General features: G+C 60.3%; 3 protein-coding genes across 4 annotated transcripts in view; 1 reads left to right on the forward strand and 2 right to left on the reverse strand.

The window, feature by feature from the left end:
- The window catches only part of FNDC5 (fibronectin type III domain containing 5), a 16,098-nt gene extending 12,889 nt beyond the window's left edge, over window positions 1–3,209 (reverse strand). For both annotated transcript variants that reach the window (XR_010030686.1, XM_063177345.1), the window contains exon 1: window positions 3,124–3,209. Coding sequence is in view for 1 of the 2 variants with exons in the window: in XM_063177345.1 (XP_063033415.1) it covers window positions 3,124–3,202 (79 nt within the window). In the remaining variant the exon portion in view is untranslated. The remainder of the gene's footprint in view (window positions 1–3,123) is intronic.
- An 11,009-nt stretch (window positions 3,210–14,218) lies between these two features.
- On the forward strand, window positions 14,219–16,434 carry HPCA (hippocalcin). The gene is made up of 3 exons (XM_063177254.1): window positions 14,219–14,675; window positions 15,546–15,651; window positions 15,861–16,434. Exons 1-3 carry the CDS (start codon window positions 14,298–14,300, stop codon window positions 15,956–15,958), a joined length of 582 nt encoding a protein of 193 aa, XP_063033324.1. The 5' UTR covers window positions 14,219–14,297; the 3' UTR covers window positions 15,959–16,434.
- A 218-nt stretch (window positions 16,435–16,652) lies between these two features.
- TMEM54 (transmembrane protein 54) lies at window positions 16,653–20,621 on the reverse strand. Its single transcript, XM_063177583.1, has 6 exons — window positions 20,609–20,621; window positions 19,013–19,207; window positions 17,752–17,810; window positions 17,448–17,627; window positions 17,235–17,372; window positions 16,653–16,745 (listed from the first exon to the last, which is right to left on the reverse strand). The coding sequence occupies exons 1-6, from the start codon at window positions 20,619–20,621 to the stop codon at window positions 16,653–16,655; spliced, it is 678 nt and encodes a 225-aa protein (XP_063033653.1).
- Window positions 20,622–21,060: the final 439 nt, after the last annotated feature.

The following is a 21,060-nucleotide window of genomic DNA, read 5'->3' on the forward strand; positions in this document are numbered from 1 at the left end:
TGCATTTTTTTTATCCAGGATCTAAATATCCACAGAGACCTGGGTACCACAGGCTTTTCTAGCTCCTTTTATCCCACATCTCTGAAATATCAGAGCAATCAGGGGGGTGAGGAGGCCTGGGAATTGCCTGGATGCTGACACCCGACCTCTCCCAGGATTTTGCTGCCTGCTCCCAGCCCAGCCCTGCTCCTGTTTCCCACCTTTTACTGCACACATAAAGGTTTGCAGCTTCATTGCTCCACACATTCCTGCTTTTAACTGAATTATACTCGATCCAGGCCCTAATTCAGCCTTTGGGCACTTCATAAAACCAGCAAGAGTTTGTTTGGCAATGAACATCCAAAGGGAGAGGACGGATCCAGGAGCAGCACGTGCGTGGCACTGCAAGCACATCTCTCTGGGAGGAATCTCCCTTTCCCACAAGCAGAATCCCAGCAGGAAACAGCATTTGGAAGAGGATGGCTCAACCTTGGCTGCCTCTCAGAGCACCATCCCTGCTGAGAGCCTGACACCAGGGTGAGAAACCTCCCCATCCCAATGAAATCCCTCCCACGCCGAGCACAGCAATCAATAAAGCTCTTACGCCATCCCCAGCCAGGCAGGGAACTCCCCGGCCTCTGGGATGGAGGGAGAGGCTGCAGAGGGCTGGATTGTTGTTTCCAAACTGCTGAGAGACCTTGTGCTGCTCTCCTGAGCCTGCTGAGCTTGTGGCTCACCCTGATCCAGGGGTGATCCCAGCTCAGACGGCACCTGGAGTCAGATCGGAGCCTTTGCTTTGCTCTCCTTTCCCCCACAGGGCTGGGGGCTGCCTAGAGAGGGGTGAGGCTGGTTTGAAGTGGTTTCATAATACAGCCAGGGGGGTTTGGCACCTTTTTGGGCAGCTGTGAAGGGGCTCCTCAAACTGGAGCTTGTCCTGGTTCCAAGGGCTGGCAGAAGGAGGTTTTACCTGAGCTGTGTCACCTCTGCTCTCCATCTGACAAAAATAAACCTGACCTGAGCTGCTCCACGGGCTGGCACCTGGCAGTGAGGCTGTTTGCAAGTCACAGGGGCTGTGGCCTATTTTGGGGTCTCCCATCATCACCCCCCTGCTCCTTGAGCCCTCAGCAGTGCCCCGAGCCCAGCCCAGCTCCCCCCTCTTCGTTAGCTCAGCCTAATGAGGAGGGGACAAAATTAAATCTTATTCCTGACTTTCCAACCATCCTGAGTTTCCTCAGGGACCTTCTGGAGCCGTGGGAGTGATGGGAGGGCATCACCCACCCAGGTGGGATTTGGGGTTGCCCAGGAGCATTGGTGTGAAGATCATTTCTCAGCCACCTCATCCTCCTGCTCCTGCTTCCCCTCCTCACTCACCTTGGCATCACCTTGGCAAAAACTGATCCTGCCTGGCCAAAATCTCTGAATTCAGAGCAGGGCCTGTGCTCAGTGCCACCCACCAGCCCTTGGCCTGGCATTGCCAGGGGGGAATTTGCACCAGTCCCTCCTGGGAATGGCAGCTTTAATCTCTCATGACAGGAATTATTTTAAACCCACTCACACAAGGGGGACAAACCCTGGAGCCTCCATCCCTGCCTGGGAATGATTTCCTCCCCATGGGCTTTTCCAGTGACTCTGGGCTCGTGTGCCTTGGTGGCCTTGTGGGGGCTGGGGACACGGAGCTGGCACTGTGGTGACGCTGCCACTGCCTCTGTGTGACCTTGGGAAAATCACTCAGTGCCCTCATCCCCGGGAAACAGGGGCAGCACAAACCCTGTGCCTCACCTGGGTGCAGGGAGAGCCTGGCACGGGTGGCACAGGAGGAGGGGGAGGCAGTGAGGGGTGCATGGCATCACCCCAAAGTGACACAGCTCGCTGTCAGCTCCTGGGGACGTGGCACTGACAGGAGAATGAGGCGTTTTGGGCACAGACACAACTCCCTGTTTGCTCTGGGATGCCAAGTGAGGTGATCCAAGGATAAGGAAGAGCGGGGAAGTGGCCTCGTTTACAGAAACCCCGAGTGCTGTCACAGCTGCAGACGCCTCCATTGTGTTTTTCATGGTGTTTTCCTCATCCCTCCCTCCCTTTGGCAACTTTCATTAATCTCCCCAGGTCTGGCAGATGTGAAACAGCAACTTCAGGAGTCAATGCCTGGCCAAGGACGGGTGGCAGAGCTGAAGGCACCCAGGGCTTGCTGCAGCCCCGTGTGTAACCCCAAATGGAACTCCAGCAACTTCCAGGGATGGCTGGAGAGAAGGAATTTCCACTCCCTGGAGCTCTGCGTCCCTAATAATCACCCCCAGCCTCCTGGAATGCAAGATATCCTGGCAATCAGCAGGCTGCAAATCAAAGCAGCTGTTCCACCAACATCTCACAACCAGCCAAGCAGCCAGCCCTCAGCTGCTTTGGGCTGGGGAGCTCCCCCAGCACTGCCCACTTCACACCCACACAGGGGCTCCTGGGGCCAGCCAAGGCAGGAATGGACTCGGGTCCATCCTGGTAGCTCCAAAATTAGCTCCAGCTCAAGGGAGCACTGCCTTCAGCAAAGATCTCCCACTCCAGGTGAGCTGCTCAGCTCGGAGGGGCCTGGGCTGTGCAGTGCCCGTGGAGAGGTGGTTCCTCTGGGGCCACCAGGGTTCCTTTGGGATCACTGGGGTTCTTTTGGGACCGCCAGGGTTCCTCTGGGGCCACCAGGGTTCCTTTGAGAGCACCATGCTTCCTCTGGGGCCACCATGGTTCCTGTGGGACCACCAGGGTTCCTTTGGGACCACGGCGCTCCCCCATCGTTCTCAGAGCTCCCAGCAGAGCCCGGTTGGGCCCTGGACAGCCAGGAAGGGACCTGGACAGAGCAGACCCGGCTTTGCCCCCTCCACTCCGGCTCAGGTGCCCCAAAGCTCCCCCTGCCCCTCTCCCTCCTGGTTTCCCTCTCGCCGTTCCCACCCCTCGGTCCCCGGCGCTGCCCGAGCCCGGTACCGGGGGCCGCGTGTCCCGAATCGCCGCCTCTCCCGGCCCCAATTCCCGCCAAAGTGCCCCCAAACTCCGGCCCCTCCGCGCAGCCCTGCCCGCTCCCTCCGCTGCCCCCGGGGTCTCTCCCGGCCCCGAACCCGCCCCGGCAGCCCCGGAGCCGCTCCCGGGCCCGGCCGCCCGTACCTGCCTCCACCGGGCGCAGACCGGCGTAGCTGAAGCAGAGCAGGAGCGCGGCGCCGGTGCAGCCGAGGAAAGGCTCCATCCCCCGCGGCCGCTCGGGGCCGGGCCGAGCCGCTCCGGGCCGGGCCGGGCCGGGCCCCGCCGGCGGCGCGTCCTGCGGGCGCGGCGGAGCCGTTCAGCACCGCGGAGAGCGCCGGGGCCGCCGGTACCGCCGGTGCCGCCCGGTGCCGCCCGGTGCGGCTCCGCTCCGCCCGGCTCGCCTCGGCTCGGCACGGCACGGCACGGCACGGCACGGCTCGGCACGGCACGGTACGGTACGGCTGGGCTCGACCGGGAGGCGGCCCCGCCGAGCCCCGGCTCCGCCCGCTGCAGCGCCGGGCAGCCCCGCTCCGGTCCCTCCCCCGGCCCCGGGGGCGGCGGGACGGGGGCGCCTCGGGCCCCCCGCTCCGTGCCTCAGTTTCCCCGGCCCGACCCCGCCGGGATCCCGGCACTGCCGTCCCGGGGCTGCTCGGACACCGGGGGTCCCATCCCGGCCGGGAGCAGCAGTGGGGACGTGCCACCATCGGGTGTCACACAGTCCTGGGGGGTCATGTCAACCCGGGTGTCACACAGCCCTGTGGGGTAATGTCACCCCCGGGTGTCACACAGCCCTGCAGGGACACGCCACCATCGGGTGTCACACAGTCCTGGGGGGTAATGTCACCCCCGGGTGTCACACAGCCCTGAGGGAACAGTGTCACCCCCGGGTGTCACACAGCCCTGTGGGGTAATGTCACTCCCGGGTGTCACACAGCCCTGCGGGACAGCGGGCTCTGGATTCCGAGGGAAGAGGATCCAATTAGCCGTTCCTCCAGGCTAATTAACGGCACCCTCTGATTGATGCTGGCTGGCGATGGGGACAGAATCCAAGTCCCAAATCCTGTGATACCAGAGGGGGACCCTGCTGTGACCCCCCAGCAGCAATGGGGTGTCCTGGGTGGCTCTGGGCACAGGTGGCACATTCCAGCAGCCAGGGACAGCCCTGAGTGGGGCACCCACCCGTGCTGAGAGTGGCAGTGCTGGCTGTGTGTCCCTCCCTGTCTGTCTGTCTGTCCCAGGCGTCCATCTGCCACCTGCCCGGGTGTGCTGGGAGCTTCCGGGAGCATCACTGGGCTCCCACATTTATGGCAATCCTGCTCCCTAAGGTTTGGTTGATGGTCTGGTGGCTTTTCCCCGCTCTGGATGGAGAGGGGAGTGAATCAGGTGTGGAGGGCTCTGGCAGAACCTTGTCACCCTGCCCTTGCCACCCTCCCCTTGCCACCCTGCCCTTGCCACCCTGCCTTTGCCACCCTCCCTCCAGCCATGCACGGGCACAGTGAGAGCCCCCCCCAGCATAGGAATCCCCAAAGATCCTTCCTGGACAAGTGACAGACACCCAAGGAGAGCCAAAATCCTCTGCCAGAGCCAGGGGACAGCCAGGGGACAGCCCTGTCCTGCCAAAGCCGTGCCACTCCAGCACTTTGCCCAGCCTGGGCGATGACAATCCCAGCCCCACAGTCCCTGCTGCATCCAGGGAAATGCCTGTGGTGCCTCCCTTTCATCTCCTGCCTGGCAGCAGATTAAAATTTCATCAATTCAGCGCTGGAGAAGGTGCAGGGGAGGAGCAGGAGCACCAGGAATGGACAAGGGGGGGGGTTCAGCACCTCGCTGGAGCTGCCTGCACTGAGATTGGGGAGCCCCAAATCCAGGCTGGGCTGGAAGGAGCAGGATTTGGGCACAGTGCAGGGATAACTGGGCTGGAAGGAGCAGGATTTGGGCACTGCCCTGGGGCTGGAAGGAGCAGGATTTGGGCACAGTGCAGGGATAACTGGGCTGGAAGGAGCAGGATTTGGGCACTGCCCTGGGGCTGGAAGGAGCAGGATTTGGGCACAATGCAGGGATAACTGGGCTGGAAGGAGCAGGATTTGGGCACTGCCCTGCAGGGATATTTGAGCTGGAAGGAGCAGCATTTGGGCATAGCCAGACTGGGCTGGAAGGAGCAGGATTTGGGCACTGCCCTGCAGGGATAACTGGGCTGGAAGGAGCAGGATTTGGGCACTGTCCTGGGGCTGGAAGGAGCAGCATTTGGGCACAATGCAGGGATGGATGGGTTGAAGGAGCAGCATTTGGGCACAATGCAGGGATATTTGGGCTGGAAGGAGCAGCATTTGGGCACAATGCAGGGATATTTGAGCTGGAAGGAGCAGCATTTGGGCACAGCCAGACTGGGCTGGAAGGAGCAGGATTTGGGCACTGCCCTGCAGGGATATTTGAGCTGGAAGGAGCAGGATTTGGGCACAATGCAGGGATATTTGGGCTGCAAGGAGCAGCATTTGGGCACAATGCAGGGATATTTGGGCTGCAAGGAGCAGCCTTTTGGCCCAGCCATGCAGGGAGTGGCTCCAGGCCACGCTGCTGCTTCCCCTGGGCCTTCCTTTGGCAGAACACGAGGCTGGGCAGGAGACATTGCTGGGCTCAGGCTCCTGTGGCGCCTCCCCCGTGGGCTGCACACCTGGAGCAGCACCACAAACCCCAAACTCTGGTACCAGAGATGCCACCCAGCTCCAGGAAGGCAAAGCTGAGCTCCCAGCAGGATGTGCCTCCGTGCCAGCAGCAGCTTTGCCACTCTGCAGAGGGAATTCCAAGTCCCCCAGCAGTGGGATGCGGGGATTGGCACACAAACCAAGGATTCCCTGCCTGCCTGGACCTCATCCTGAACCAAGGCTGAGCCCCACACACGGGACAGGCAGTGTTTTGCCCCAGAGGCTCCTGGCAGATGTGACAAGGCTGGTCCCTGTCATGCCACTGCCTCCCAGACTCCCCCAGGAGGGTTTTGGATGTGTCCCGGTATTTTTCCAGAGCCTGAACACAGCAACACCACAACCCCTTGGCTTTTTCCTCTCTCCCTTTCCAAACAAAGGAGGAACATCGCTCCATTCCATCCCCACCACATCTGCCACGCCCAGCAGGTGCCCTGGGATGTCACCACCACGCTGATGTCCCCTCTGAGGGCTCAGGTCCCGGGTTTCATGGCACAACCCACGCTCTGCTTGCCCTTTCCCTGTCCCCTCTCCCTTCCCACCACCTGCCGGAGCTTTTTGGGGTGTCCTGGTCCCTCTGGGCTCCCTCTGAGCCTCCTGCTCCTCCCCAGCCCATCACCATTCAAGTCACGCCGCGCCCGTCACGCGTCCCCCCGGCTGCCAATTAAGCCGCAGCTCTAATTACGCACTCGGGCTCCAGACGGACACCTGGGAGCCGCCAGCTGTCCCACCCCTCACAGCCAGCCCTCCTCACTGCTCTGGGCCCTGCTGGGGCCGAGCACCGAGCCCGCAGCGCGGTGACACCGAAAACTGTCCCTAAATGGGGGTGGGACCATCGGGAGGGGATTTCTGTGCAGGGAAACGGGGGTGGGTGTCCCCCAAAAGGGACAGTCCCAGCTCTGGGGGGGGGTGTGGGGTACAGAGGGGTGTGCTGGGAGGGGCAGGGGGTCCAGGGGGTCCAGAGGGTACCGGGGTTACGGGGGGTTCTGGGGTGTGAAGGGTACACAGGGGGTTCTGGGGGTTCAGGGGTGTCAGGGGGTGCAGAAATGCGGGATGCAGAGGTTTCAGGGTGTACAGGGGGTACACAGGGTACAAGGGGTTCAGGAGGTGCAGGAGGTGCAGGGAACGAGGGGTACAGGGTGTTCTGGGGGTTCAGGGGATGCAGGATACGGGAGGTTCAAGAGATACAGGGGTTCTGGGGGTTCAGGAGGGGCAGAGGGTGCGGGGAGTGCGGGACACAGAGGTTTCTGGGGGTTCTGGGGATGCAGAAAGTGCGGGACACAGGGGGTTCAGGAGGTACTGGGGGTTCAGGGGGTACAGGAGATTCAGGGGGTTCGGGAGATGCAGGACACAGAGGGTTCGGGGGGTTCAAGAGGTGCAGGTGGTACAGGGGCTACAGGAGATTCAGGGGGCTCAGGGGGCTCAGGAGGTGCAAGATACAGAGGGTTCAGGGGGTTCAGGAGGTGCAGGGGCTACAGGAGATTCAGGGGTTCAGGAGGTGCAGGAGATTCAGGGCGTTCAGGGGGTTCAGGAGGTGCAAGATACAGGGGGTTCAGGGCTTTCAGGGGGTTCAGGAGGTGCGGGCAATGCCGGGAGCCCCCTTGTCCCAGCCCTTCCGAACGCCGCTGCTGCCATCTGCCGACCCCGGCCCGGCTGCGGCCCCGCGGAGCGCCCGGAGGGGATGGATGGGGGGCACAGCCGGGACCCCCCGACATCCCCCGGCACCCCCGGACAGGAGCCGCACCCCCTCCGGGCCCGCGGGTTCTGCTGCAGGGGATGGGGACAGCCGGGCTGGCGGGAGGGGACAGGAGGGGACAGGAGGGGACAGGAGGGGACAGGACAGGGCTGTCCCCGCTCGGAGCCCCCCCGGATCGGGGAGCCCCGGCCGAGCCCCCCGGCCCCGCCGCGTCCCCGCGGGTCCCTCGGTCACCCCATAGAAAGGGCCGAGAAGCCACCAGAGGGAGCCCTGGGGACAGCGGTGGCGCTGGTGGTGGCACTGATGGTGGCGCTGGTGGCGCTGCCGATGGCGTTTAACCCCTGCGGTCCTTTTAGCGGGGGAAAAAGGGACAAATCTGTGTGCAGACCCCTCCCGGCGTCACCCATTCCTGCACCATGGGACCGTGCCCCTGCCGGGGTGGCAGTGCCACCTCCACAGCCCGGGGTGGGACACACAGGGACGAGCTGCAGCCCCCAGGCAGCCTCGGGCATGGCCTGAGCCCCCCAGCAGGGCCCAAACTGGGAGAACTGGGCAGAGCTCGGGGACAGCACTGAGCCCAGAGTGTCCCAAAGCACCGGGCACGGGGGTGGTGGCACCGCTGAGGGCACCTGGCCGGGTGCCACACGGTGTCCCCAGGAGCACCGACCTTGGCTGGCAGGGAGAGGGGAGCGGGATGTGCTGCAGGGTGGCACCATGGGGACATGGGGATATGGGGACACGGGGACATGGGGACAGAGGGACATGGGGGACACAAGGACACGGGGACAAGGGGATGCAAGGATACAGGGACACGGGACATGGGGATACGAGGACATGGGGATATGGGGGACACTTGGCGCATGGAGACACAGGGATGTGGGGACATGGGGACATGGGGACATGGAGGTATGGGGGTCACAGGGATGTGGGGACATGGAGGTATGGGGGTCACGGGGATGTGGGGACATGGGGACAGAGGGACAGGGGGACATGGGGATACAGGGATATGGGGGCATGGAGACATGTGGATATGGGGGACATAGGGACACAGGGACATGTGGATATGGGGACACAGGGGACATGGGGTCACTGGGACCTGGGGACAGGGGACACGGGGACATGTGGATATGGGGGACACAGGGATATGGGGGATATGGGGACACAGGGGACATGGGGTCACTGGGACCTGGGGACAGGGGACACAGGGATACAGGGGACACGGGGACAGGGGGATATGGGCCACACAGGGACACGGGGACACAGGGACATGTGGATATGGGGGACACAGGAACATGGAGCTATGGGGATACAGGGATATGGGGGACACGGGGTCACAGGGATACAGGGACACGGGGATACGGGGGACACGGGGAAATGGGGACACAGGGACATGGGGGACACAAGGACACAGGATGGAGCCGCCCCGTTATGAAATGTTATGAAACATCAAGGTTTAGCGAGAGAGTGGCTCCTGATCCCGATGAGATGGGGCATCACAAAGGGCTTTGTATTCCAGGAAGCCTATTAGAGATTTAAATGATACAAATGGGCTTTTTCCCAAAGATCCTCATTATCTCCGTATTTGCCTTTAATCCCCGGCTCTTCCCGCAGCCCCTGCCCCAGCCTGGCCCGCTTACCTTGGCCCTGTGTCACAGGGACAGGGACAGGGACACGCTCTGGGGACAGGGACATGCTCTGGGGACAGCAAGGGCCCACGGGGAGGGGTCTGTGGGGCATTTGGGACCCCCTGGCTGTGCTCACTGGTACAACCAGGGGCTGAGCCCCTCCTGCTTTGCCCTGTCCCAGTTTGTCCCAGTATCCCAGAAGGTTTTAGGGACGGTGCCCGTTGTGTGCTGAGCACCAAACCTCCCTGGACACACCCACGGCCATCCTGGGTACACCTGCAATCCTTCAGTGCCACCCTGGCTGTGTGGGCACCCACGAGGACACTCCCGTGGGCACTGGGGGGTGATGAGGGCGGTGAGGCTGAGGCTGGAGCCCAAATCTTGGAGCTCTGAGCACCCTGAGCATCACTGAGCCCCATCAGCTTGGGGACAGCAGCCAGGGCCAGGCTGAGGCCACCACACACTGCTGGGGGCACACAGAGGGGTGTGGGTGCCCTGAACCCCGTCCTGGGGCACGGGGACACCACAACGTGCCCTCCTGGCTGTCCCCTTCATGGGGTGTCCCTTCCCCAGGTGTCCATAACCCCACAACATTTTGGGGTGCAGAGAGTGGGAGCCGGGCAGGACGAGCTGCCCCCAGTGCCAGGGACCCCACAAATCGCTGAGGGGGTTTGGTGTCCCTGCTGTGCCCCCCTCGTGGGCATTATCCTGCCCGTCCCTCCCGCAATCCCTTCCAGCTCGGGGATTATTTGGGTTTAGGGTCGGGCTGCAGTCGGAAATGGGATGTTTTCAGATCAGCCTGCGTCACTTGTGCCTCTGCCACTCGTGCCCAGGGGGATTAAAATAGATATGGAGATTATCAGAGGGGGACTGGCACCCCCACACTGGGGCCACCACTGTCCCCCACCCTGCTGCCTGTGGGGGGCTCAGTTCCAGCCCCCCAGAACAGCAAAAACATCTCCCTTTTCCTCACCTTTCTGCCTACATCCCATCCCAACCCATCCCCAAATCTCCTACAACAGGAGAGGTGAAATCACCACTGCAGCACCTCCCCTGCCCAGCTCCCGTGTTCCCAGCACAATCCCATTCCCAAAATGCTGCACTGGGCTGGATCCCAGCACCCAAACCCCAAACCTGGAGCTCGGGGCTGGATCCCAGCGCCCAAATCCCCTATCTGGAACTCGGGGCTGGATCCCAGTGCCCAAACCCCAAATCTGGAGCTCACGGCTGGATCCCAGTGCCCAAATCTGGAGCTCAGGGCTGGATCCCAGCACCCAAATCCCCAAATCTGGAGCTCAGGGCTGGATCCCAGTGCCCAAACCCCAAATCTGGAGCTCAGGGCTGGATCCCAGTGCCCAAATCCCCAAATCTGGAGCTCAGGGCTGGATCCCAGTGCCCAAACCCCAAATCTGGAGCTCAGGGCTGGATCCCAGTGCCCAAACCCCAAACCTGGAGCTCAGGGAGGGTTCCCAGTGCCCAAACGCCAAACCTGGAGCTCAGGGAGGGTTCCCAGGTTCGTGAGTGGGAATTTTTCATTCCTGTGCTGTATCAGGTCCCTGTGCTCCTCAGGGCTTGGGCTGCTCCTGTTCTCCACTCCTGTTTGGTCCAGAGCTGCCCACTGGTGTTCCAAGGCACCCTCACGACTGCTCCCCATCTCCTGCTCCGGCTTTGAAGGTTTGAATGGTGCAATAACAAAATAATCACAGGGTGAAAATGTAGATTTTAGGATTTTTGGTATGGGGGTTACGGGGACAAGATGGAGGAATCTGGGCATGTCCAGCCTTTCTCCTTCTTCTCCTTGTTCTTCTTCTTCTCCTTCTCCATTTCCTGCAGTGATGTTGGCACTTTGGGATTGGTTTAGAGTAGAAGGGCACTGTCTAACACAGGTGATAGGGATTGGGAATTAAGTGTAAATATGTTATATAATATATATATATAAATAGCATAAATATATAAATATATATTTAATAAATATATATTTAGCAAATATATATTTAGGTATTTATTTATTTTAATAATGATATTGTAGTTAATATATTATTTATTTTAATAAATATATATTTTTATATATTTTGCATATTATAATTATATAAATATATATTTAGATATATATTTAATAAATATATATATTTAGTAAATTTATATATTCATTTATTTTAATAATGATATTGTAGTTTATATATTATTTATTTTAATAAATACATAAATATTTATATATAAAAATAAATATATAAATATTTATACATAAAATGTGTATTTATAATATTTATATAAAATACATAAATATATATTTATAATATTTAAAAATATAAAACTATATATTTATATATTTATTTATTTTAATAATGATATTTCAATTTATATATTATTTATTTTAAGAAATATATAAATATATATTTATTTTTACATATATATTTCTATATATTTTATATATATATTATATTTTAAATATATATATTTAAAATATAATATATATTTTAAATATATATTTATTTTTACATATATATTTCTATATATTTTTACATATTATAAATATATAAATATACATTATTATATATATTATAAATAGTATAAAAGGACAACACCGCCTCAGGGGTGGTCAGAGTGCCTCTGGCTGCCCTGCTGAGCAGACCTTGGCTGGGCAGAAAGAAAATTTTATAGAGAAGAATTAATAAAAGTAAAATTTTATAGATAAGAATTAATAAACAACCTCAAGACCGAAAAGTGAAGAGTCCAGCCTCTCCTCTCTCGAAGCAGAGACACCCTGCACATCTGGGGGCAGCAATTAACAACCAAAACCCGAGGGCCGGGAGGGTCAGCCACAGTTTTTGAATGCCCAGGAGATTTTGGGGTGAATTAACCCCACGTTGGCTCCTTCCCCCAGCACGTCCCTGCTCCCCCATGGGGCCCTGCCTTTAATCCCTGCTGCATTTTTGTTTGTGTAATTCCACGGAGAGTGGCTCCTGCCCCCATCTGCCCCTGCCATCTGCTGCCCGGGGCTCTGCGGAGGAGGGAGCTGCTCCTGGAGCCCAGCTGGGCACGGCAGCTCCTCATGGGCAGCATCTGTGCCCGCTGCAGCCCTTTCTTTCCCTGGCTCCCAAAGCCACTTTGCTCCTTGCTGGGCTCACTGGGGATGCTCTGCTGCCCTCACCCGAGGCCTGGGGACAGCCAGCCCAGAAATGTCCTTTTCTAGTCCCAAAATGTCCCTTTCTGGTCCTAAAATGTCCCTTTCTGGTCCTAAAAAGCCTGGCCTGGCACCTTCTGGGGCCAGTGGAGACTGCGTGTCCCAGTGCTCCAAGTGCTCCAAGTGTTCCTAAAGCTCCCCGTGCCCAAAGACTTTCCAGTGCTCCCAGTGCCCTCCCAGTGCTCCCAGTGTTCTCAGTCCCCCAAGATTTCTCAATGTTCCCAATGCCCGAAGACCTCCCAGTGCTTCCAGTGCTCCTTCCCAGTGTTCCCAGTGCTCTGAGCCTTCCCAATCCCCACAACTTTCCAGTTCTCACAGTGCTCCCAGTGCCCCAAAACCTCCCAATATTCCCAGTGTTCCCAGTGCTCCCAGTGCCTGAAAACCGCCCAGTGCTCCCAGTGCTCTGAGCCTTCCCATTCCCCAAGACCTTCCAGTTCTCACAGTGCTCCCAGTGCCCCAAAACCTCCCAGTGTTCCCAGTATTCCCAGTGTTCCCAGTGCTCCCAGTGCCTGAAAACCGCCCAGTACTCCCAGTGCCCCAAAACTTCACAGTGTTCTCAGTGTTTCCAGTGCCCAAAAACCGCCCAGTGTTCCCAGTGTTCCCGCTATTCCCAGTGTTCCCAGTGCCTGAAAACCACCCAGTATTCCCAGTGCTCCCAGTGCCCGAAATCCTTCCAGTGTCCCCAGTGTTCCCAGTGCCTGAAAACCGCCCAGTGTTCCCAGTATTCCCAGTGTTCCCAGTGATGCTGCCGGTGGTGCCCCCCCGTCCCCCGGCGCTGCGGCGGGCGCTCCGGGGCTGCGGTGGCGGCGGCGACGGCGGCCGTGTCCGGGCAGGTAGGAGGAGGTGGCAGGGACGAGGGGACCGGGGGGGGACACGCACACGCAGGAACGGGGGGCACGGAGGAACCGCAGAGCCCCGGGCACCGGCACCGACCAACCCCGGGCACCGGCACCGACCAACCCCGGGCACCGGCACCGACCAGCCCCGGGCACCGGCACCGACCAGCCCCGGGCACCGGCACCGACCAGACCCGGGCACTGGCACCGACCAACCCCGGGCACCGGCACCGACCAACCCCGGGCACCGGCACCGACCAGCCCCGGGCACCGGCACCGAGCCAGCCCCCGCCCCGCCGCCCCTCCGGGGATGTCTGATTTGGGGGGGTTCCTTGCAAAGCCCTCTCGGGGTGCAGAGCCCCCCACGGGTTCCCTCCCGGGCTTTGGGGAGGGGTCACAGACCCCGGGTATTGCGGGTGGGGGTCGTGGGGACAAAACCGGGGACCCCTGAGTGGGGTGGGACAGGCAGATCCTTCCGCGGGGTGCTGGAGCGGGGCTGGGGTGGTGAGGGGGGTGATGGAGAGACCCTATGGGATCCCTGTGATGGAGAGACCCTGAGGGGTCCCCCCCATAACTGGGGGGTCCTGGCTGCTCCTCCCGGGGGCCGCATTTTCCCTGAGATCTGAAGGAATTTGGGGGGTCTGGGGGTGCTGGGGTCTCTCCCTACCCTGGATGAGGCAGCTCCGGGCAGTGAAGCCCCCATTGCACCCCAGGATGGTGGCAGCGGGTCAAGGTCACCGCAGAGTCCCCATGGTGGGTGTTGGACACCTCCCCGTGAGCTGAACCCGCTGGGGACACCCCGGGGCAGGCAGGGACAGAGCCCCGAGCAGGTCCCTGCCGCCCCCAGCCCTTCCCGGGGCTCCGGAGGCATCAAACACGAACGGGGAGAGCGGAGGAGCTGAAAATAACCCAGCTCCAGGGGATCTGACCCAGATCCGGCCATCCCAAAGCTGGGCCGGACCCAGAACCGCCGGCACGGCTCTGTCCCCTCCTCGGGGCCGCCTGATCCCACCTAAATATCACCTATCTATTATGCAAATGAGCTCAGAGGGATAATTACGCAAACAGGAGGGGGCTGGCGCTGCCCGGTGCTCCCCGAGCGCTCGGAGCGGCCGGCGGGGATGGAGGGAGCAGCATCGGCGCCTGGCTGGGTGTGCGGGGGCTGCCAGCGAGCTCTGCCCCGTCCCTGTCCCCTCCTGTAGCGCACAGGGACCCCCCGAGCCCGGCCGGACCCTTTGTGCCCCCCAATTCTCGCGTCCTCAACCCCGTCCCAGCGCGATGGGGAAGCAGAACAGCAAACTCCGCCCGGAGATGCTCCAGGACCTGCGGGAAAACACGGAATTCTCCGACCTGGAGCTGCAGGGCTGGTACAAAGGGTTCCTGAAGGACTGTCCCTCGGGCATGCTGGACGTGGAGGAGTTCAAGAAGATCTACGCCAACTTCTTCCCCTACGGCGACGCCTCCAAGTTCGCCGAGCACGTTTTCCGCACCTTCGACACCAACGGCGACGGCACCATCGACTTCAGGGAGTTCATCATCGCCCTGAGCGTCACCTCCCGCGGCAAGCTCGAGCAGAAGCTCATGTGGGCCTTCAGCATGTACGACCTGGATGGCAACGGCTACATCAGCCGGGAGGAGATGCTGGAGATCGTGCAGGTACCGACCGGGCTGTCCCATCCCACCCGGCCTGTGCTCCGGGTGTCGCCTCCTGGGATGAGGTTGGGTTGGGGTTGAGGTTGGGTTGGGGATTTCACCCCCTGGAACCCCCCCAGAACAGGGTTTTGCTGGAGCAAGGATGAAGCTGTTGATGCTTGGCAGCTGTGGGCGCAGGGGTTGTTTTATCCTGGGGCATCCTGAGCCCTTCCCTGCACGGGGATGTCCCTTTGTCGTCCCAGGACTCTCCCGTGCTTCCAGGTCAGGCTGCTGTTCCCCAGCACACCTGGTGGTGTTGAAAAATGGGCAGGAGATGCTCTCCTTGCCCTGATCCCAACCTGGTGATTCTCAGGGGCATCCCAGTGGCCAAATCCTCCCTGCAGGAGCAGCTCCTGGGAGCTGAAGCCCTCAGAGCCCAATGCCATGGGGAGGGTGACAAACACCAGCCCCATTGCCAGGAGAACAAAGCCCAGGGGTCATTTTATGCTGGAGCATCCCCGAGTCATTCCCTGCATGGGGATGTCCCTTTGTCATCTCGACCCGTGCCCCTACGGTGGGCAGTTGTCCCCTCATCCTCCGTGATTGTGATTCCAGGGTGGGTTGTTATCTCCCAGCACACCTGGTGGTGTTGGCAAATGGGCAGGAGATGCTCTCCTTGCCCAGATCCCAACCTGGTGGTCCTCAGGGGCGTCCCAGTGGCCAAATCCTCCCTGCAGGAGCAGCTCCTGGGAGCTGAAACCCCGATGCCATGGCAAGGGTGACAAACACCAGCCCCACTGCCAGGAGAACAAAGCCCAGAGCCGCGTCCTTGTCCCGGGTGGGCAATACCAGGAGCCCACCCTGACCCACCCTGACCCCCTGTCCTTCCCCCAGGCCATCTACAAAATGGTCTCCTCTGTCATGAACATGCCTGAAGACGAATCCACGCCGGAGAAAAGGACGGACAAAATCTTCCGACAGATGGACACTAATAACGACGGTAAATGAGAGGAGCTGATGGGGATTAGGGAGAGGTCTCATGGCTAAATCCAGGGTATCAGGAGGAGCTGATTAAATGGCTCATGTCCGAGGGGCTGGGGGTGCTGGGTGCTCCCCCCCCACCCCGGGGTGGGGAGGGGTCCGTGGGCTGCTCTGGGTGGTCTCTGGTGGTCGCTGGGAGGTGCCTGAGCTGTGTCCCCCTCCCCACAGGGAAGCTGTCGCTGGAGGAGTTCATCAGAGGGGCCAAGAGTGACCCGTCCATCGTGCGCCTGCTGCAGTGTGACCCCAGCGGGGCCATGCAGTTCTGAGCCCCCCGGAGCCCCCCCTGGCACCCCCCACCCTGCTGATGGCCACTGTCCCTCGCCCAGCCCCTGCTGTCCCCGCTGTGCCCCCACAGCCCCCGTGGGATGGGAGATGGAGCCTGGGTGGGATTGGGGTGAGGGGGGCTGTCCCCATCCCTGGGGGTCCTGCACTGCTTTTACTGGTGGCAGGTGAAGGCAGGGAGTGCCCTGAGTGAGGACAGAGCCCCTGAGTGAGGACAGAGCCCCTGAGTGAGGACAGAGCCCCCAGAACCGGGGCTTGGAGCAGGGACAGCCCAGCCTGGTGGGACAATGTGGGGAAACAGCCCAGGGGACAAAGCCCCGTGGTTTGGGGGGTCCCCAGCACCCAGCCCCGCATGGAGACACCCCCATGGGCAGGGCTGGGTCAGCCCCTTCCCCACAGGGTGGGCTGCAGGGGATGGGGCTGTGCTCCTGGGCTTCAATTCCTGCAGAATAAAGTTTGTGTCAGCGCAGTCCGTGCTGGGAAAGGGGACACGGGGACCCTGGGGACAGTTCCTCCCTGCAGGGTGTGGATCCAGCCCGGTTCCAGCCCTCACTGCAGCCCCAGGATGGGCTCCTGTTCCCGGGGGATCTGTCCACACATCCTGGAGGCAGCTGGGGCTGTGCTGGTGCTGGGACGGGGCAGGAGCAGCCAGGACACATCCACAGGGTCATTTGCCCCTCAGAGCCGGGCACTTTCTCCACTGTCCAGTCTCAGCAAGGCCAGGCACTGCCCAGGGCTGGGGCTTTCCACAGGAGCTTCCTGCAGAGAGACCTGGAAGCCAGAGAGAAGGATGAGAGCAGGAGCAGAGGGGTGGAAACCTCGGACCCACAGATCACCCCTGGACTGCCCCAGACCGGCAGGAGAGGGTCAGAGCTGAGCCCATGGATCAGAAATCACCTCCAGCCCTGCAGAGGAGGGGATGGGGCTGAGCCCAGAACCCAGAAATCACCTGCAGCCCTTCAGGGGAGGGTTAGAGCTGAGCCCAAAAATTAGAAATCACCTTTAGCCCTGCAGGGGAGGGTTTGGGGCTGAGCCCATGGATCAGAAATCACCTCCAGCCCTGCAGGGAAGGGGTTGGGGCTGAGCCCATGGATCAGAAATCACCTTCAGTCCTGCAGGGAAGGGGTTGGGGCTGAGCTCAGGACCCAAAAATCACCTCCAGCCCTACAGAGGAGAGGTTAGAGCTGAGCCCATGAATCAGGAATCACCTCCAGCCCTACAGAGGAGGGGATGGGGCTGAGCCCATGGATCAGGAATCACCTCCATCCTGAGCATCCCGCGGCAGCAGCGGCAGCCCAGGCTCAGGAGCTCCAGGGTGAGCAGGAGGCAGCGGGTGCTGAAGAAGATCCCCGTGGCCTCCAGCAGGAGGGAGATGACCCAGAGGGACAGCGTGGAGCTCTGCGAGACGGGAGGAGCATCACCCCCTGCGCACCCTCCCCAGCCCGGCGCATCCCCAGCCCCGGGGGCACTCACGTAGGCGCGGGTGGGCTCGAAGGGGCACTCGCGGTTCCCCGGGGCCGGGGTGGAGCTGCCGGCCGAGCAGGGGCCCAGCAGCAGCCGGCCCTGCGTGCCCAGGGCGAGCGCGACGGCCACGAGCAGCGCCAGCAGGCAGCACAGGCTGCTGCAGCAGCTCAGGGCCAGCAGGGCCCATTTCTGCACAGGGGGACAGGAGAGGAGAGGCAGAGCGGGGATGTCCCTGCTCAGGATGGAGCCACAGAGGGGCTCGGGAGGCTGTGCAGCCTCCCTGGGTGATGGGAGAGGGGCTGGGGGCGCTCACCAGGGCAGCAGGGCCGAGGTACCGGGAGAGCAGCAGGGCACAGACCCCACAGGAGATGGGCTGTGGGGAAGAACAGGGGGGTCAGCCAAGGGCAGCCCCTGGGACTGGGGATCCTTTCCCTGCTGGGAATGGAGCAGAGATTCACCTCACACAGCAATGAGCTCCGGAGAGTTGAATTCCACAGGAAAGGTTTGTTGGGTTCTCCAGGAAAGGAGGGTTGAATCCCCAGGAAAAGAGCGTTGAACTTCTCAGGAAAGGAGGGTTGAATCCTCCAGAAAAGAGCGTTGAATTTCCCAAAAGAGGAGGGTTGAATTTCCCAAAAGAGGAGTGCTGAATTCCCCAGGAAAGGAGCATTGGATTCCCCAGGAAAGAAGGGTTGAACCCCCCAGGAAAGAAGGGTTGAATTCCTCATGAAATGAGGGTTGAATCCCCCATGAAGGGAGTGTTGGATTCCCCAAGAAATGAGTGTTGGATTCTCCAGGAAAAGAGTGTTGAATCCCCCAGGAAAGGAGGGTTGAATTTCCCAAAAAAAGGAGTGCTGAATTCCCCAGGAAAGGAGGGTTGGATTCCCCAGGAAAGGAGGGTTGGATTCCCCAGGAAATGAGTGCTGAATTCGCCAGGAAAGGTTTGTTGAATCCCCCGGCAAAGGAGCGTTGGATTCCGCAGGAAAGGAGCATTGAATTTCTCAGGAAAGGAGCGTGGAACCCCCCAGCAAAGGAGGGTTGAATCCCTCATGAAATGAATGTAGAATTCCCCAGGAAAGGGGGGTTGGATTGCCCATGAAATGAGTGTAGAATTCTCCAGGAAAGGAGGGTTGGATCCCCCAAGAAAGGAGTGCTGAATTCCCCAGGAAAGGAGCGTTGGATTCCCCATGAAATGAGTGTAGAATTCCCCAGCAAAGGAGGGTTGAATCCCTCATGAAATGAATGTGGAATTCCCCAGGAAAGGAGCGTTGGATCCCCCAAGAAAGGAGTGTAGAATTCCCCAGGAAAGGAGCGTTGAACTCCCCAAGAAAGAAGTGTTGAACCTCCCAGGAAAGGAGCGTTGGATCCCCCATGAAATGAGTGCTGAATTCCCCAGGAAAGGAGCGTTGAACTCCCCAAGAAAGAGGTGTTGAGCCCCCCAGGAAAGGTTTATTTCAGGTGGGGAAGGGGAGACAGAGCAGCGTCCGCCCTGCCTCCCCTCTCCCCGCCCTGCATCCCTCCCTCATCCCGACCCCTCCCCGCGTCCCCCCGTGCCCCCAGCCCCGTTTTGGGCGGTCCCAGCAGCGCAGCGATGGCAGTGGCACTGTTGGTGACACCGTAGTGCCGGGCGGCGGCGTCGCGGGCGCCGAGCACCAAGCGCAGCCCGGAGCCGCGCACCAGCGCCCCGCTGATGAAGATGAGGTGCCCGACGATGAGGAGGATGAGCCCCGTCTTCATCAGCACCGCTCGGTGCCTGCTGGGGTCCAGGTGGCCTGAGACAAAAGGGAGAGGAGGCTCTGGGGTGGCCGGCACCGAGCTGTCCCTACACAGGAATTTGGGGACAGCCCCAGAGGATGTGGCCGTGCTGGCAGGGGGATGAGGTGATGTGGAAGCCACCACTGGTCCAGCCAGCTCTGCTGGGGCTGGAGCAAAGGTGTGGGGCCAGTGGCCATGGGGACAGTGTCCCTGTGGGGCTGGGAAGGGCTGGGGCTGCTCAGGGTGATGAGGAAGCTCTGGGAGAGCAGCTGGCCCCAAATGGTAGCTCCAGGGCTGGGTCTGGCAGGCAGCGCTTGGAGGAGTGAGCGTGGGGCTGTTCCCCGTCTGGAACCCACCCTCACCCAGCCATTACCACCCTCACGCAGCCATCACCATCCTCACCCAGCCATCGCCATCCTCACCCAACCATCACCATCCTCACCCGGCCATCACCATCGTCACCCAGCCGTCTCCATCCTCACCCAGCCATCACCACCCTCACCCAGCCGTCACCATCCTCACCCAGCCATCACCATCCTCACCCAGCCATCACCATCCTCACCCAGCCATCACCATCCTCACCCAACCATCACCATCCTCACCCAGCCATCACCATCCTCACCCAGCCATCACCATCCTCACCCAGCCATCACCATCCTCACCCAGCCATCACCATCCTCACCCAACCGTCACCATCCTCACCCAGCCGTCACCATCCTCACCCAGCCATCACCACCCTCACCCAGCCATCACCATCCTCATCCAGCCATCTCCATCCTCATCCAGCCATCACCATCCTCACCCACCCATCACCACCCTCACCCAACCATCACCATCCTCACCCAGCCATCGCCATCCTCACCCAGCCATCACCATCCTCACCCAGCCATCTCCATCCTCACCCACCCATCACCATCCTCACCCAGCCATCTCCATCCTCACCCACCCATCACCATCCTCATCCAGCCATCACCATCCTCACCCAGCCATCACCATCCTCACCCAACCATCACCATCCTCACCCAGCCATCACCACCAGGGCTCAGCCCAGCTCCTCCCCTGACTGATCCGAGCCCCTCAGCTCCTCTCCCTCCCTCCCTGCCTCAGTTTCCCCTGCAGAGGGCAGAGATGGGGCTGTTGCCCCTCTGGAACCCCCCTCACCCAGCCATCACCACTCTCACCCAGCCATCACCACCCTCACCCAGCCATCACCACCCTCACCCAACTATCACCATCCTCACCCGGCCATCACCATCCTCACCCAGCCATCTCCATCCTCACCCAGCCATCACCACCAGGGCTCAGCCCAGCTCCTCTCCTGACCGATCTGAGCCTCTCAGCTCCTCTCCCTCCCTCCGTGCCTCAGTTTCCCCTGCAGAGGGCACGGATGGAGCCCTCCCGTCGTGATCCGGACTCACCCACTCGGCACATCCTCACCGGGCCGGGATCAGCCCCTCAGAGCCCCTCGGATCCATCGGGTCTGGCACGGGGCAGGACCGGGACACCGGGGCCACCCGGAGCCACCCTGGGGTGGGGCAGTGCCAGGGACAGGGCAGCAGTGCCAGGACTGCCCTGCAGGGCCAGGGCAAAGCAGAGGGGTCAGGGCAGAGGTGACTTGGCCAAAGGTGACTCAGGAGATGCTTTGGTGGCCCTCAGGGAGCTTCCGGGGAAATTCCAGGCACTGGGATGGGGACAGGGCCTTGCTGGGGTGGCTGTGGGAGGGCCCACGGGGTCCAGCAATTTAATTCCAGGGATAACTCTGGTTCCTGGGACTGCTCTGGGGAAAGACATTGTCCCCAGGGTGCCACCTGAGCCACTGCTCTCAGCATCCTCAGCTCCACAAGTGCTGTAAATTTGCCTTTTTTTTCCC

Source organism: Melospiza melodia, chromosome 27 (genome assembly GCF_035770615.1).
Source record: "Melospiza melodia melodia isolate bMelMel2 chromosome 27, bMelMel2.pri, whole genome shotgun sequence".
Classification (NCBI taxonomy): domain Eukaryota; kingdom Metazoa; phylum Chordata; class Aves; order Passeriformes; family Passerellidae; genus Melospiza; species Melospiza melodia.

Bases quoted from the DNA above. Each gene is read 5' to 3' on its own strand.
- HPCA (XM_063177254.1), top strand. From the start codon at position 14,298: ATGGGGAAGCAGAACAGCAAACTCCGCCCGGAGATGCTCCAGGACCTG. The intron at 14,676-15,545 runs GTACCGACCGGG...TCCTTCCCCCAG, and splicing joins AGATGCTGGAGATCGTGCAG to GCCATCTACAAAATGGTCTC. The intron at 15,652-15,860 runs GTAAATGAGAGG...CCCTCCCCACAG, and splicing joins GATGGACACTAATAACGACG to GGAAGCTGTCGCTGGAGGAG.
- TMEM54 (XM_063177583.1), bottom strand. The intron at 17,373-17,447 runs GTGAGTGCCCCC...CCCGTCTCGCAG, and splicing joins TCGAGCCCACCCGCGCCTAC to AGCTCCACGCTGTCCCTCTG. The intron at 16,746-17,234 runs GTGATTCCTGAT...TCTGGCTTCCAG, and splicing joins GCGGGATGCTCAGGATGGAG to GTCTCTCTGCAGGAAGCTCC.